This window comes from Balaenoptera musculus, chromosome 11, assembly GCF_009873245.2.
Source record: "Balaenoptera musculus isolate JJ_BM4_2016_0621 chromosome 11, mBalMus1.pri.v3, whole genome shotgun sequence".
NCBI lineage: Eukaryota > Metazoa > Chordata > Mammalia > Artiodactyla > Balaenopteridae > Balaenoptera > Balaenoptera musculus.
The window spans coordinates 63,582,898-63,600,915 of record NC_045795.1 but is presented as its reverse complement, the minus strand read 5'-3'; the positions used below and the strand labels follow the sequence as shown (position 1 = coordinate 63,600,915).

Here is an 18,018-nt window from a genome sequence, read left to right as displayed (position 1 = left end):
TATACACATCAGTGTATACATGTCAATCCCAATTGCCCAATTCAGCACACCACCATCCCCTCCTCACCGCAGTTTTCCCCCCTTGGTGTCCATATGACCATTCTCTACATTTGTGCCTCAACTTCTGCCCTGCAAACTGGCTCATCTGTACCATTTTTCTAGGTTCCGCATACATGCATTAATATACGATATTTGTTTTTCTCTTTCTGACTTACTTCACTCTGTATGACAGTCTCTAGATCCATCCATGTCTCAACAAATGACTCAATTTCGTTCCTTTTTATGGCTGAGTAATATTCCATTGTATATATGTACCACAACTTCTTTATCCATTCGTCTGTTGATGGGCATTTAGGTTGCTTCCATGACCTGGCTATTGTAAATAGTGCTGCAATGAACATTCGGGTGCATGTGTCTTTTTGAATTACGGTTTTCTCTGGGTATATGCCCAGTAGTGGGATTGCTGGGTCATATGGTAATTCTAGTTTTAGTTTTTTAAGGAACCTCCATACTGTTCTCCATAGTGGCTGTATCAATTTACATTCCCACCAACAGTGCAAGAGGGTTCCCTTTTCTCCACACCCTCTCCAGCATTTGTTGTTTGTAGATTTTCTGATGATGCCCATTCTAACAGGAGTGAGGTGATACCTCATTGTAGTTTTGATTTGCATTTCTCTAATAATTAGTGATGTTGAGCATCTTTTCATGTGCTTCTTGGCCATCTGTATGTCTTCTTTGGAGAAATGTCTATTTAGGTCTTCTGCCCATTTTTGGATTGGGGTGTTTGTTTCTTTAATATTGAGCTGAATGAGCTGTTTATATATTTTGGAGATTAATCCTTTGTCCGTTGATTCGTTTGCAAATATTTTCTCCCATTCTGAGGGTTGTCTTTTCGTCTTGTTTATGGTTTCCTTTGCTGTGCAAAAGCTTTGAAGTTTCATTAGGTCCCACTTGTTTATTTTTGTTTTTATTTCCATTACTCTAGGAGGTGGATCAAAAAAGATCTTGCTGTGATTTATGTCAAAGAGTGTTCTTCCTATGTTTTCCTCTAAGAGTTTTATAGTGTCCGGTCTTACATTTAGGTCTCGATTCCATTTTGAGTTTATTTTTGTGTATGGTGTTAGGAAGTGTTCTAATTTCATTCTTTTACATGTAGCTGTCCAGTTTTCCCAGCACCACTTATTGAAGCGACTGTCTTTTCTCCATTGTATATCTTTGCCTCCTTTGTCATAGATTAGTTGACCATAGGTGCGTGGGTTTACCTCTGGGCTTTCTATCTTGTTCCATTGATCTATGTTTCTGTTTTTGTGCCAGTACCATATTGTCTTGATTACTGTAGCTTTGTAGTATAGTCTGAAGTAAGGGAGTCTGATTCCTGCAGCTCCGTTTTTTTCCCTCAAGACTGCTTTGGCTATTCGGGGTCTTTTGTGTCTCCATATAAATTTTAAGATGATTTGTTCTAGTTCCGTAAAAAATGCCATTGGTAATTTGATAGGGATTGCATTGAATCTGTAGATTGCTTTGGGTAGTATAGTCATTTTCACAATATTGATTCTTCCAATCCAAGAACATGATATATCTCTCTATCTGTTGATATCATCTTTAATTTCTTTAATCAGTATCTTACAGTTTTCTGCATACAGGTCTTTTGTTTCCCTAGGTAGGTTTATTCCTAGGTATTTTATTCTTTTTGTTGCAATGGTAAATGGGAGTGTTTCCATAATTTCTCTTTCAGATTTTTCATCATTAGTGTATAGGAATGCAAGAGATTTCTGTGCATTAATTTTGTATCCTGCAACTTTACCAAATTCATTGATTAGTAGTTTTCTGGTGGCATTTTTAGGATTCTCTATGTATAGTATCATGTCATCTGCAAACAGTGACAGTTTTACTTCTTTTCCAATTTGTATTCCTTTTATTTCTTTTTCTTCTCTGATTGCCGTGGCGAGGACTTCCAAAACTATGTTGAATAATAGTGGTGAGAGTGGACATGCTTGTCTCGTTCCTGATCTTAGAGGAAATGCTTCCAGTTTTTCACCATTGAGAATGATGTTTGCTGTGGGTTTGTCGTATATGGCCTTTATTATGTTGAGGTAGGTTCCCTCTATGCCCACTTTCTGGAGAGTTTTTATCATAAATGGGTGTTGAATTTTGTCAAAAGCTTTTTCTGCATCTATTGAGATGATCATATGGTTTTTATTCTTCAATTTGTTAATATGGTGTATCACATTGATTGATTTGCGTATATTGAAGAATCCTTGCATCCCTGGGATAAAGCCCACTTGATCGTGGTGTATGATCCGTTTAATGTGTTGTTGGATTCTGTTTGCTAGTATTTTGTTGAGGATTTTTGCATCTATATTCATGAGTGATATTGGTCTGTAATTTTCTTTTTTTGTAGTATCTTTGTCTGGTTTTGGTATCAGGGTGATGGTGGCCTCATAGAATGAGTTTGGGAGTGTTCCTTCCTCTGCAGATTTTTGGAAGAGTTGGAGAAGGATGGGTGTTAGCTCTTCTCTAAATGTTTGATAGAATTCACCTGTGAAGCCATCTGGTCCTGGACTTTTGTTTGTTGGAAGATTTTTAATCACAGTTTCACTTTCATTACTTGTGATTGGTCTGTTCATATTTTCTGTTTCTTCCTGGTTCAGTCTTGGAAGGTTATACCTTTCTAAGAATTTGTCCATTTCTTCCAGGTTGTCCATTTTGTTGGCACAGAGTTGCTTGTAGTAGTCTCTTAGGATGCCCTGTATTTCTATGGTGTCTGTTGTAACTTCTCCTTTTTCATTTCTAATTTTATTGATTTGAGTCCTCTCACTCTTTTTCTTGATGAGTCTGGCTAATGGCTTATCAATTTTGTTTATCTTCTCAAAGAACCAGCTTTTAGTTTTATTGATCTTTGCTATTGTTTTCTTTGTTTCTATTTCATGTATTTCTGCTCTGATCTTTATGATTTCTTTCCTTCTGCTAACTTTGGGTTTTGTTTGTTCTTCTTTCTCTAGTTCCTTTAGGTGTAAGGTTAGATTGTTTACTTGAGATTTTTCTTGTTTCTTTAGGTAGGCTTGTATAGCTATAAACATCCCTCTTAGAACTGCTTTTGCTGCACCCCATAGGTTTTGGATCGTCGTGTTTTCATTGTCATTTGTCTCTAGGTATTTTTTGATTTCCTCTTTGATTTCTTCAGTGATCTTTTGGTTATTTAGTAACGTATTGTTTAGCCTCCATGTGTTTGTGTTTTTTACGTTTTTTCCCCTGTAATTCATTTCTAATCTCACAGCGTTGTGGTCAGAAAAGATGCTTGATATGATTTCAGTTTTCTTAAATTTACTGAGGCTTGATTTGTGACCCAAGATGTGATCTATCCTGGAGAATGTTCCGTGCGCACTTGAGAAGAAAGTGTAATGTGTTGTTTTTGGATGGAATGTCCTATAAATATCAATTAAATCTATCTGGTCTATTGTGTCATTTAAAGCTTCTGTTTCCTTATTTATTTTCATTTTGGATGATCTGTCCATTGGTGTAAGTGAGATGTTAAAGTCCCCCACTATTATTGTGTTACTGTCGATTTCCTCTTTTATAGCTGTTAGCAGTTGCCTTATGTATTGAGGTGCTCCTATGTTGGGTGCGTATATATTTATAATTGTTATATCTTCTTCTTGGATTGATCCCTGGATCATTATGTAGTGTCCTTCCTTGTCTCTTGTAACATTCTTTATTTTAAAGTTTATTTTATCTGATATGAGTATAGCTACTCCAGCTTTCTTTTGATTTCCATTTGCATGGAATATCTTTTTCCATCCCCTCACTTTCAGTCTGTATGTGTCCCTAGGTCTGAAGTGGGTCTCTTATAGACAGCATATATATGGATCTTGTTTTTGTATCCATTCAGCAAGCCTGTGTCTTTTGGTTGGAGCATTTAATCCATTCACGTTTAAGGTAATTATCGATATGTATGTTCCTATGACCATTTTCTTAATTGTTTTGGGTTTGTTTTTGTAGGTCCTTTTCTTCTCTTGTGTTTCGCACTTATAGAAGTTCCTTTAGCATTTGTTGTAGAGCTGGTTTGGTGGTGCTGAATTCTCTTAGCTTTTGCTTCTCTGTAAAGCTTTTGATTTCTCCATCAAATTTGAATGAGATCCTTGCCGGGTAGAGTAATCTTGGTTGTAGGTTCTTCCCTTTCATCACTTTAAGTATATCATGCCACTCCCTTCTGGCTTGTAGAGTTTCTGCTGAGAAATCAGCTGTTAACCTTATGGGAGTTCCCTTGTATGTTATTTGTCGTTTTTCCCTTGCTGCTTTCAATAATTTTTCTTTGTCTTTAATATTTGCCAATTTGATTACTATGTGTCTCTGCGTGTTTCTCCTTGGGTTTATCCTGCCTGGGACTCTCTGTGCTTCCTGGACTTGGGTGGCTATTTCCTTTCCCATGTTAGGGAAGTTTTCGACTATAATCTCTTCAAATATTTTCTCTGGTCCTTTCTCTCTCTCTTCTCCTTCTGGGACCTCTATAATGCGAATGTTGTTGCATTTAATGTTGTCCCAGAGGTCTCTTAGGCTGTCTTCATTTCTTTTCATTCTTTTTTCTTTACTCTGTTCCGCAGTAGTGAATTCCACCATTCTGTCTTCCAGGTCACTGGAAGGACAGGTCCAGGTTCTTCTGCCTCAGTTATTCTGCTATTGATTCCTTCTAGTGTAGTTTTCATTTCAGTTATTGTATTGTTGATCTCTGTTTGTTTGTTCTTTAATTCTTCTAGGTCTTTGTTAAACATTTCTTGCATCTTCTCGATCTTTGACTCCATTCTTATTCCGAGGTCCTGGATCATCTTCACTATCATTATTCTGAATTCTTTTTCTGGAAGGTTGCCTATCTCCACTTCATTTAGTTGTTTTTCTGAGGTTTTTTCTTGTTCCTTCATCTGGTATATAGCCCTCTGCCTTTTCATCTTGTCTTTCTGTGAATGTGGTTTTTGTTCCACATGCTGCAGGATTATAGTTTTTCTTGCTTCTGCTGTCTGCCCTCTGGTGGATGATGCTATATAAGAGGCTTGATGGGAGGCTCTGGTGGTGGGTAGAGCTGACTGTTGCTGTGGTGGTCAGAGCTCAGTAAAACTTTAATCCACTTGACTGTTGATGGGTGGGGCTGGGTTCCCTCCCTGTTGGTTGTTTTGCCTGAGGCAACCCAACACTGGAGCCTACCTGGGCTCTTTGGTAGGGCTAATGACAGACTCTGGGAAGGCTCACGCCAAGGTGTACTTCCCAGAACTTCTGCTGCCAGTGTCCTTGTCCCCACAGTGAAACAGAGCCACCCCCCGCCTCTGCAGGAGACCTTCCAACACTAGCAGGTAGGTCTGGTTCAGTCTCCCCCGGGGTCACTGCTCCTTCCCCTGGGTCCCGATGCACACACTGTTTTGTGTGCACCCTCCAAGAGTGGGGTCTCTGTTTCCCCCAGTCCTGTTGAAGTCCTGCAATCAATTCCCACTAGGCTTCAAAGTCTGATTCTCTAGGAATTCCTCCTCCCGTTGCCGGACCCCCAGGTTGGGAAGCCTGACGTGGGGCTCAGAACCTTCACTCCAGTGGGTGGACTTCTGTGGTATAAGTGTTCTCCAGTCTGTGAGTCACCCACCCAGCAGTTATGGGATTTGATTTTACTGTGGTTGCGCCCCTCCTACCGTCTCATTGTGGCTTCTCCTTTGTCTTTGGATGTGGGGTATCTTTTTTGGTGAGTTCCAGTGTCTTCCTGTCGATGATTGTCCAGCAGCTAGTTGTGATTCTGGTGTTCTTGCAAGAGGGAGTGAGAGCACGTCCTTCTACTCCGCCATCTTGGTTCCTACTCCTACCTGTTTAAATTTTTAAACAAAACAGAAATGTAATACAAGAGTATAGTGTGATGTTAAGAGGGTGGACTCTGGGGCCAGACTGCCTGTGTTCATATACTGGTTCTGTCACTTTCTTGGGGGCTAGAGGGGATATAGCTTCTGTGTGCCTTGTTGGGTTGTGGTGAGGCTTTTTTTTTTTTTTAATATTTATTTATTTATTTATTTTGGCTGCGCTGGGTCTTAGTTGCAGCACACGGGATCTTTATTGTTGCATGTGGACTTCTTAGTTGCGGCACGCATGTGGGATCTAGTTCCCCAATCAAGGATCAAACCCAGGCCCCCTGCATTGGGAGCACAGAGTCTTACCCACTGGACCACCAGGGAAGTCCCTGTGGTGAGGCTTAAATGAGAAAAAAGATGGAAGGCACCTGGCACACAGTAGGTACTCAGTGAGAGTTAGAAACCATCATCATTGTTACAGAGACAGAATCGGGCAGGCTCACCATCAGTGATAAGAACCGTGTTGGGGTGAGTACGGGGCATTTTGGCAGCTCATAGGAGGAGGGGCCTTAACTCAGTTTTGGGGAAAGGGGAAAGACTTCCTAGGCAAATGATACTGTAGTTGAGGCCTTGAAGCTGAGTTATCTAGGAGAAGAATGAGCAAGAGTGTTCCAGCAAGTACAGAGCCTCAGAAGCAAGAGGGGAGTTGTGTGGCTCCAGGGCAAGGTTGGAGAATGACTGTGAGCCACTTTAAGCATTTCAAGGCCTGTGGACATTTCCAAAGAGACTTTATCCTAAGAAAGTGGATGCTCTGGAGTGTGCTGACCTTCTTTCTCTTCCTGCTGGAATGTTTAGACTCCTGGAATTCACAGATGTTTTACATATTTCAAATCTTGAGAAACAGGCTGCCTTTAGTCAGTGTTTTGAGCAGCTACTGTATGGAAAGTGAATGTAGGTAAATAAAATGTACTGCCTGCCTTCATCTTTTAGTAGAGCTAGAGCTTCAGCAGTCTTAGCTCTGGGCCCCAGGACTCCTCTCTGCACCCAGAGCTCAGGGGTCAGCCCAGGCATTGTGTGGAGCTTTCCCCAGCAAAACCTTAGCTAAGTCCAGAGACAGCCCTTGACACCTACCTCCAAACAGCTGAACCTTAGCTTTTGGAAGAAGCAAAAGAGAAGCAACTCTTCACATAAAAGGGATTCTCGATGGATTAATAGCTGATTTCTTCTCAGAAACCATGGAGGCCAGAAGGCAGTGGGATCACATATTTAAAGTCCTGAAAGGAAAAAAAACTCAATCAAGAGTTCTAAATTCTACAAAACTATACTTCAGGGACTTCCCTAGCGATCCAGTGGTTAAGACTGCGCTTCCAACACAGGGGGCACAGGTTTTTTTTTTAAATTTATTTATTTTATTTATTTATTTTTGGCTGTGTTGGGTCTTTGTTGCTGCGTGTGGGCTTTCTCTAGTTGCAGTGAGCAGGGGCTACTCTTCATTGCGGTGCACAGACTTCTCATTGCAGTGGCTTCTCTTATTGCGGAGCATGGGCTCTAGGCGTGCAGGCTTCAGTAGTTGTGGTGCATGGGCTCATTAGTTGTGGCTCGTGGGCTCTAGAGCGCAGGCTCAGTAGTTGTGGCGCATGGGCTTAGTTGCTCTGCAGCATGTGGGATCTTCCCGGACCAGGGCTCAAACCCATGTCCCCTGTGTTGGCAGGCAGGTTCTTAACCACTGCGCCACCAGGGAAGCCCGGGGGCCCAGGTTTGATCTCTGGTCAGGGAACTAAGTTACTGCATGCGGCAGGGTGTGGGCAAAAAAAAAAAAAATAGTGACTGCTTTCAAATTGAAAAAAAACCCAAAAAAACAACAAAAACTATACTTCAGTAATGAAGGAGAAATTAAGACATTTCCAGATAAACAAAAGCTGAGGGAAATTGTTACCAGTGCACCTACCCTGCAATTTGAAGCCATAAGAAAAAATAAACACTAGTAAAGATAATCAGTATTGTTGGTTTGTAGTTTCTTTCTTTGTCTTCTGTGATTTAAAGGGCAAGTGTATTAAACAATAATTTAAAATCTACATTAAAGAGATTAAATGTAAAGTGTAATCTGTGACAACAATATAAAAGGGGAGAGACAAGGATGTCTAGACAGAATGGGTGTATCCTGTTGAAGCTAAGCTGCTCAGACTGCATGATTTCAGTTGTCTTATTTTCATAATTGCTGATCCTTTCTTCTCTGCTCAGATTTGCTGTTGAACCCCTCTATTCAACCTAGGTTGTTATAAGTTGTTAATAATAGAATTCCCAAGGTGACCACTAAGAAAATAACTTTTAAAATATGTAGAACAGGAAAGTAGAAGGGAATCAAAGTGGCACACTACAAAAAATCAATCCCCCCCTCTTAAAAAAAGGGCAGCAATGGAGGAACTGAGGAACGAAAATCATATAAGACAAACAAAACAAATAGCTAAATGGCATAAATAAATCCTTCCTTGTCAGTAATCACATTAAATGTAGGTGGATCAAACTCTCCTTTTAAAAGAGTGGCCAATTTGATTTTACAAAGACTTTATCTACATGCTGTCTACAAGACACTTTAAATATACACTATGCTTTTTTTTTTAACTTTTTTTTTTTTTTTTGCCTGCGCCCTGCAGCATGTGGAATCTCAGTTCCCTGACCAGGGATTAAACCCATACCCCCTACACTGGAAGCACGGAGTCTTAACCACCTGGACCACCAGGGAGATCCTTAGATATACACTACACTTTAGATATAAGAACACAAAGAGGTTGAAAGTAAAAGGATGGAAGATGATATTCTGTGCTAAACAGTACCCAAAAGAGAACTGAAGTGGCTATATTATGATCAGACAACATTAAAAAATTTATTAGAGACAGAGAAGGACATTATATATTGATAAATGCTTCAATACAACAAGAGGATATAACCATTATAAACATATAACACCTAACAACATATCCGTAAAATATATGAAGCAAAAATTGACAGAATTGAAAGGAGAAATATACAGTTCTCCAATAATAGTTGAAGTCTTCAATACTCCGCTTTCAATGATGGCTACAAGCAGACAAGATCAATAAGGAAATGGAGGACTTGAGCAACACTGAAACCAGCTAGACCAATACACATTCTTCTCAAGTGAACATAAACATTCTCCCGGATAGACCATATATGTTAGGCCGCAAACAAGTCTCAGTAAATTTAAAAAGATCGAAATCATACAGAGGATCTTTTCCAATAACAGCAGAATGAAACTAAAAATCAATAATAGAAGGAAGGCTTCCCCGGCAGTGCAGTGGTTAAGAATCCGCCAGCCAATGCAGGGGACACGGGTTCGAGCCCTGGTCCAGGAAGATCCCACATGCCGCGGAGGGACTAAGCCTGTGCACCACAACTACTGAGCCTGCGCTCTAGAGCCCGCGTGCCACAACTATTGAAGCCTGCGTGCCGAGAGCCCGTGCTCTGCAACCAGAGAAGCCACCGCAATGAGAAACCCGTGCACCGCAATGAAGAGTAGCCCCCACTCACTGCAACTAGAGAAAGCCTGCTCATAGCAACGAAGACCCAATGCAGCCAAAAATAAATAAGTAAAATAAATAAATTTAATTAAAAAGATAATAGAAGGAAAATTCACAAATACATGGAAATTAAACAGTATATTCTAAAACAACCAGTGAGTCGAAGAAGAAATCAGAGAGGAAAATAGAAAATACCTTGAGATGATGAAAACAAAAACACAATATACCAAAACTTATGGGTTGCAGTGAAAGTAGAACTAAGAGGGAAATTTATAGCTGTATAAAGGACTGCGGACTCATATCTAGAATATATAAAGACGACTCAATTAAAAACAGTTAAAGAGTTGAAGAGGTGCTTCACAAAAGAGGATTCATCCAAATGGCTAATAAGAATATGAAAGAGTTTTCGACACTATTTGCTGTATATTAAAACCACAGAGAGATACCACCACCTCCTCCTCTAAATGGTTAAAATTAATTGGACTGACAATATCAAGAGGTGACAAGGATTTGAAGCAGTTGAAACTCCTATCACACTGCTGGTGGGAACGTAAATTTAAATAACTACTTTAAATAAGTATTTTGGAAAACTGGTGTGATCTACAAAGCTAAATATACGTATACTCCACAACCCAGAAGTTTCATTCTATGAATATACCCAACAGAAATGAGTGCTTACATAAAAATGAGTGTATACATAAAAATTACCACAATAGCTCTATTCTTAATAGCTTCAGTTGGGAGCAGCCAAATGTTCCTCAACACTGGAATAGATAGATGCACTCTAATATGTTCATTCAGCGGAATAGTACATACGGAAAAGAATGATCTGCTACATGTGCCAGTGTGGATGACTCTAGTAGATGTAATTTAAGTGAAAACAGCCAGTCACAAAAGAATACACAGTGGAATGGATGATTTCAGTTATATGCCATCAGAAACAGGCAAAACTAATTTATGGTGATAGAAATTCTAATAGTGGTTTATGGTAGTGGATACTCTTCACTGGGCCAGGGCACAAGGCCACCTTCTGAGGTTCTGGAGATATTTTATAGCTGGATCTAGGTAGTGGTTACACAGGTGTAGGCATATGTAAAAATTCATTGCACTATATACTTAAGATTTTTTAAAAATTAATTTATTTATATTTTATTTTTGGCTGCGTTGGGTCTTTGTTGCTGCGCGCGGGCTTTCTCTAGTTGCAGAGAGCGGGGGCTACTCTTCGTTGCGGTTAGCGGGCTTCCCATTGCGGTGACTTCTCTTGTTGCAGAGCACGGGTTCTAAGCATGCGGGCTTCAGTAGTTGTGGCATGCGGGCTCTAGAGCACAGGTTCAGTAGTTGTGGCGCACGGGCTTAGTTGCTCCGTGGCATGTGGGCTCTAGAGCACAGGTTCAGTAGTTGTGGCGCACGGGCTTAGTTGCTCCGTGGCATGTGGGATCTTCCCGGACCAGGGCTCGAACCCATGTCCCCTGCATTGGCAGGCGGATTCTTAACCACTGCGCCACCAGGGAGGTCCCTATACTTAAGATTTGTGCATTGTACTACATAAAAGTTAATTCCCAGTTTTATTTAAAACTGGGAATTAACTTTTATGTAGTACAATTTTTTTTTTTTCCCCCGCACCGTGCCGCATGCGGAACTTCCCCGACCAGGGATCAAAACTGCCCACCCTGCAGTGGAAGCGTGGAGTCTTAACCACTGGACCACCAGGGAAGTCCTGAAGAAAAAGTTTTAAAAGAAGTGAAATCTGAAACAAAAGCACATCCATTTGCCAACTTTTTGATGTTAGGCCAAGCTTTTTCCTTTGTGTGTGGTAGGTCCATTGACTTCTGTTCAGCCTGATCTAGTGTAAACCACACCCTCAATGTGTTATGCACAGTTTCTATGGTCTGTCCCTTTAACTTGGAGCAATTTGCTCAGCAGTCTGAATCAGGATCCTTCTGGATTTTTGTTTCCCCAGTTTTTGTTTTTTGTTTTTTTGGCTGCGCCGCGCGGCATGTAGAACTTCCCAGCCAGGGATCGAACCCGTGCCCCCTGCAGTGGAAGCACGGAGTCTTAACCACTGGACCACCAGGGAAGTCCCTCCCCAGTTTTTTCTTGTTGTCTTACTTATGTCTAATCTGACCAGAAGTTTGTGTAGCATCTTGCCTTTATTACATCTCCAAAAATATTCAACCAGTAAACTACTTCATAGTTTATGCATTGGGTTTCCTGTGACTAAAAGGGAGTTTGAAAAATTCTGATCTAGAGGCTTCTGAGTTTTCTCCTAGCTCTGAAGTTTTATGACTAATATTTTGTACATTTGTACAGTTCTCCTAGCATGGAGAATTTAGTGCAACTGCAGTGGTTCCTGCGTCACTGTTACCTCAGCACAGCTTCTACCTGCCATCGTGTCCTAACTCTTCTCTCCTTTTTGTTCATCCCAGCTACCCACTGCTGAAACTCCCCTTGCCAGGAACAGGACCCGTGGAATTCACCACTCCTGTGAAGGATTACTCGCCCCCGCCTGTGGCCTCTGACCACAAGCCAGAAGAGCCTAATGAGCAGCCAGAGTGGGTAGGTGCTCAGTGTATCGCTGAGGAGAGCCCTGGGAGTTGGGTGCAGACTGGCCGAGGCAGGGGTTCTGTGAGTGAGTGAGGGTGGTCAGCTTCTGATGTGTGAGTACATATACTTGAATAGCTTTATAAAGGCACAGAAAATATTCAGTTATACATTTAATACATCTAGTTATACATTCCTGTTTTGAAAGGAAACACCAAACTACATAGAAAGAAGTGTGTCTGTCCTAGAAAAGCTGGGGATTGTGGTTGCCGTAGCTGTGGACAGCTGGGTCTGGGTTCATATGTAGGCTGCTCACACACCATGCACAGGTGCCAGGCAGTGCCCTGGCAAACAGGCCGTCTCCTTCTTGCGCAAGGTAGTTACGGGAACCACTGAGCATCCCTAGAGAATGTTTTATCATCGGAGTCCCAACACCATTTAATATTTGCACTGTGCACCTAATTTTTTCAAATCTGCTAGGTCCTGTTTTATCCTCACAATCCAGTCAGGTAAAACGTGCAGGTTTTGTTTATCTCTTTTGCAGTTAAGGAAGCTGGGGCCCAGAGTGATGACGTGCCTCAGTTTAAATTTAGTTTTCATGGGGTCAACACTGGGTTAGAACTCCAGATCTCCTGACCTGAAGCCCACTGCTTCTTCTGAATCATACTGTTCTCAGCTGACTGTCTCTGAGCTGAGCACTAACGTAAACAAGGAAGAAACAGTCTTTCCAGTTGAGCGTCTGAGGTGCAGGACTTAACCCACCAGAACTCTGGGCTCATTATTTGGAAATCTTCTAAGAGTGATTAGTTCGTCTCTAAAACTTTTACCTGCCAGGTATAGATGAAGTGTTCTTCCCTCATGTGTTGTGCTCGGGTCCCATGGATTGGTGCTGGGCTTGCTGAGTCTGTTGTTGAGGAACAAAACCAAGCTCAGGGCACAGAGCTTTTCCTCTCCTACCTTCTCTCTGACAGTGATTGCACATTCCTTCCCATTTCCTTTTCAGGTAATATAGCAGCCAGGTAACTTGTTATAAACTGTGCTCTAATGTTGCTGAAATAGAGACATATCTGGTAAGATAGGTATGTGTTTCAACTACGCATGGTGTCAAGAGGAAGTACACAATCCAGGCTCAATGGTACTCTGCCCATGAAGGTCAGATGTGGCAGAAACCAGTTCTGTTGCTTCATGTCTCAGCTTGACCCTTGGCTCACTATGGGACCTTACTGGATCAAGCCTTTTGCCTCCATTAACCTCTTCATGCAATTTTACCACATAATGGAGCTGATGGTTCCCGGTCACAACAGGGTCGTCTGTGTTTGTGAATGTTTTGTGACTAATAGAGTTCAGTGGACCGGATGGTACAGAGTAGATGTTTCATGGTACAGCTGTTAGGGGTTTACTTATTTGTGAGCCCTTTAAACTTCCTTAGTGTCCGTCTTTGGCCTGGGATGGTGATAGAAAGCAGGTGTACAAAATAACTTGAGGGTTCAGGAATTAGAGGATTGTCCCTTTTTTCTCTTTCTGATTGGGGTCCCCAGCCCCTGAAAGGTTGAGAAGGAGACCCAGGCCCTGGTACAGTCACCTAGTGTCATGCAGCTCAGTGGTCAGTTATCTCACCTCCATTGACTGTTCGTCATAAAAATAAAGGTCAACAATATAGGAATTCTAAGGGTTGCTTTAATTATAAGGAACAGGAAACACAACCCAAACCAGAGTAAGTGAAAAGGACGTTTTTTGGGTCATATAACTCACAGCCACAGGCAGGGCTTACTCAAGGACAGCATGGTTTAGGCCTCAGAAGGAGTCCACCTCTCAGCTCTGCCCTGTCTGGGTCAGCTCACTGTTGTCTCCTTAACAGTGGCTGTAGCAGATTCAGTCCCATGTTCTTGCAACATCCAATCCAGTGGAGGATGAGAGGGTGCCCACTTGGCTCTGAATAGGGTTACCTGCCTGTCCCCACCCCAAACCCTGTGGCCGAGGGAGGTGCTTTGTTGACTGACTTCATCACCTGATTGTCTTCATCACCAGGCTGGGGATGAGAGAGGATGGTTTCCCAAGGAAAATTAGGACGCTCAGGCACTGGGCGTCTACTGCGCACACCAAGGAACCAAAATGTCCTTCATTCCTCTGTTCATTCCTTTATTCAGCACATGTTTATTGCACGTCTGCAGTGTGCCTGGCAGAATGATCTTGAGGACACATAGAGCCTCACTGCTCTGGAGGAGATCTAGTGTGCTTGGGAAGAGAAGACAAAGATATCAGTTTAAAATAAATTCAGCATATGTCAGAGGGAAACAGGAGCCAACTGAAAGAGCTCCAAATGGCCAATGCTGGAAAATAAAATACATTTTGCAACAAAATAAGTAAAGTAGTATTGGATTATAACCCACAGTGTAAATAAATATCTGAGTCCATATGATTGAATAAATCAGTGAAGGAAAATAGACAGATCTGGGCAAAAATTCTAAATTTATGTAGCTGGACTTCCCCGGTGGCGCATTGGTTAAGAATCCGCCTGCCAATGCAGGGGACATAGGTTCTATCCCTGGTCCAGGAAGATCCCACATGCCGCAGAGCAGCTAAGCCCGTGTGCCACAACTATTGAACCTGCGCTCTAGAGCCCATGAGCCACAACTACTGAGCCCGTGCGTCTAGAGCCTGTGCTCAGCAACAAGAGAAGCCACCATAATGAGAAGCCTGTGCACCACAACGAAGAGTAGCCCCCGCTCGCCGCAACTAGAGAAAGCCCACGCGCAGCAACGAAGACCCAATGCAGCCAAAAATAAATAAAATAGAATAAATTAATTTTTTAAAATGCAGTAAAAAGTAACCATTGTATTAAAAAAAAATATATATATATATGTAGCTACTCTGCCCTCAGGGAGGTGGAATATAATCCCTCTTCCTTAATTGTGGACTGTGCATAGTGACTTTCTTCCAAAGGGTACCACGTGGAGAAGGGAGAAAAGAGTCTCTTTACAGTGGAGAACCTGAGCAAGGTGATGAGGGTCAACATCAACAGTGATAAATCAGGTTGATGGTATGTACCCTTGATGTGTGACAAGAAGGGTGCTTTACCTCTGTGGTCTTCCTCCCAAAAACCCATAACCCCAGTCTAATCATGAGAAGAACTTCAGACGAGTCCCGGTTGAGGGATGGTCTACACAATTCCCGACTAGCGCTCCTCAAGACTGTCAAAGTCACCAAAAAAAGAGTCTAAGCACTTCCCTGGTGGTGCAGTGGTTAAGAATCTGCCTGCCAATGCAGGGGACACGGGTTCGAGCCCTGATCCAGGAAGATCCCACATGCAGCGGAGCAAATAAGTCCATGCGCCACAACTTCTGAGCCTGTGCTGTAGAGCCCAAGAATCACAACTACTGAGCCCGCATACTGCAACTACTGAAACCTGTGCATCTAGAGCCCGTGCTCCACAACAAGAGAAGCCACTGCAATGAGGTGCCCGCGTACCACACTGAAGAGTAACCCCCATTTGCTGCAACTAGAGAAAGCCCATGTGCAACAATGAACACCCAATGCAGCCAAAAAAAAAAAAAAAAAAGAGTCTGAGAAACTGTCACAGCCAAGAGAAGCCTCAAGAGACAGGACAACTAAATATAACATGGTATCTTAGATGGGATCTTGGGAGAGAAGAAGGACATAGGTATAAGCTAAGGAAATCTGGTTTCCTTACTTTTCCTTAGTGATAGTTTCTCAGACTTTCCTTGTTCTTGATGACCTGGACAGTTTTTTTTTGTAAATAAGTATTTTATTTTATATTTATTTAATTAATTATTATTTTTTAATTTTTGGTTGCGTTAGGTCTTCATTGTGGCATGCAGGATCTTTTTTGTTGTTGTTGCGTCGTGTGGGCTTCTCTCTAGTTGTAGTGTGCGGGTTTTCTCTCTCTAGTTGTGGTGCTTGGGCTCCAGAGTATGTGGACTCTGTAGTTTGTGACACGCAGGCTCTTTATTTATTTACTTATTTTAAAATTTTATTATTTTTTGACTGGGTTGGGTCTTCGTTGCTGTGCGCGGGCTTTCTCTCATTGTGGTGAATGGGGGGCTACTCTTCATTGCGGTGCACGGGCTTCTCATTGAGGTGTCTTCTCTTGTCGTGGAGCATGGGCTGGAGGTGCACGGGCTTCAGTAGTTGCAACACGCGGGCCCTAGAGCACGTGGGCTTCAGTAGTTGTGGCACGTGGGCTCAGTAGTTGTGGCACGTGGGCTTCAGTAGTTGTGGTGCCGGCTCAGTAGTTGTGGCTCGTGGGCTCTAGAGTGCAGGCTCAGTAGTTGTGTCGCACGGGCTTAGTTGCTCCGTGGCATGTGGGATCTTCCCGGACCAGGGCTCGAACCCGTGTCCCCTGCATTGGCAGGCGGATTCTTAACCACTGTGCTACCGGGGAAGTCCCGCAGGCTCTTTAGTTGAGGCGGGCGAGCTCAGTAGCCCTGCAGCATGTGGGATCTTAATTCCCTAACCAGGGCTCGAACCCGTGTCCCCTGCATTGGAAGGTGGATTCTCAGCCACTGGACCACCAGGGAAGTCCTGACCTGTACAGTTTTGAGGAGTGTTCCTCAAGTGGGATTTGCCTATTTTTCTCTAGATTAGACTGGGGTTATGGGTTTTTGGAAGGAACACTACAGAGGTAAAGTGTCATTCTTTTCACATCTGTCAGCCTCCTAAATTATTTTTTAAATTTTCATACATTAAAGTTCAGTCTTTGTGTTGTAAAGTTCTTGGTACTGTCAGGTTTGTTTGGGTTTTTTTTAAGCCTTTCTAATAGAAGTATGGAACAATCTAGATGTGTTTTTAATTTGCATTTTCCAGATGACTACTGTCAAGTGCTTATTGTATTTGCATACCTTCCTTTGTGAAGTGTTTCAGTGTTCTGCCCATTTTGAATTGAGCTGTTTGGATTTCGTTTTATTGAATTGTAATTCTTTCTGTATGCTGGAGGTGTCTCTTTCTATATAGTATATAGTCCTCTTTCTCCCCTTTTGCTGAAGTGTTCCCCCGCAATGGGGTAGTGTCTGCACCCTGCAGTTAGGCCTTTCTGTGTCCTCCAGAAAGGACTCTAATCAACTCTACTGGGTCCTTGCACTCTGAGTTAGGTCTGCCCTGTGTTGGAGTCACTGATCAGTGGCCTTGTGGGGTAGGGGAGGACAGTTCCCTCTGGAAGGAGGGGTGTTTTTACCAGAGGAAGACCAGAGCAAAGCAGAAAGGTGAAGACTTTCCATTTCACAGGCATGTGACCTTGGGCAGGTTATGTAACACCTGTGTACCTTAGTTTCCACATTCATAAAGTGGGGATAATAATTATACCTGCATTATACATTGTCATAGGATTAAGTGAAAGAATGCAAAAGTTAGGTCAGTGCCTGGCCCATCATTTGCATTCGATAAATGTTTCTGGCTGTCATCGTCATTGATTAGATCTGGTCAGAGCAGAGGGCAGAAGAACAGAGGTTCACATACTTGGACTGCCCTCTGAGTGCACCAGGCATGCACTCCTTATCTTTTACTCCTTAGTTCACATCACTCTCCAGGAGACCTTCCCCAGCTGTCTTGCAGATGTGTGCTCTGTTTCTCCTTGTGAACTGTAGTGTGACCTAGTTGCAATCATGTTTCATTCAAATTTGTCCAACCTTTTGCACATAGTATATGCTTAAGAAAGGTTTTTTTTGAATGACTTGTTGAATAAGCACGGCTTATTTAGGAGACAGAGAGTCTGAAGTGAGGCATTTTTCTTGGAGCTTGGTAGGTGATAAGTTAGGTGGGACCAAGTTAAGTCTTGGGCTCTGGAGTTTAAATGAATTCTCTGGGCAGTGGAAAGTCATTCCCTTAGAGGCAATGACATGATGAAAGTGGTGGTAAGAAGGTCAATCTAATTGAACTTAGAGAAACTTGGAGACTGAGTTGACCGTGCCTAGGAGGGAGGGTAAGGGGACAAGAAAGGGGAGGAGAGATTGATTTTAAAGGGATGCCAAACCAATTTTAAGAGTTTTAAGACATAATGATACAACTAGATATAACTAACATGTATTTGGCCAGACACCTTACTAGATGGTTTCGTGTGTTCTTTTGTTTGGTCCTCACAGTGATCTGCTGACGTCTGAGAGTTTATT

General features: G+C 42.3%; 1 protein-coding gene across 4 annotated transcripts in view; it reads left to right on the top strand.

Moving 5' to 3' along the window:
• The window catches only part of LOC118904041 (SREBF chaperone), an 87,336-nt gene that overhangs the window by 50,736 nt on the left and 18,582 nt on the right, over positions 1–18,018 (top strand). For 3 of the 4 annotated variants that reach the window (XM_036869708.1, XM_036869706.1, XM_036869707.1), the window contains exon 3: positions 11,782–11,911. The exons of the other annotated variant lie outside the window; for it this stretch is intronic. In XM_036869708.1, the coding sequence (XP_036725603.1) occupies positions 11,782–11,911 (130 nt within the window). The remainder of the gene's footprint in view (positions 1–11,781; positions 11,912–18,018) is intronic. 4 annotated transcript variants of the gene reach the window in all.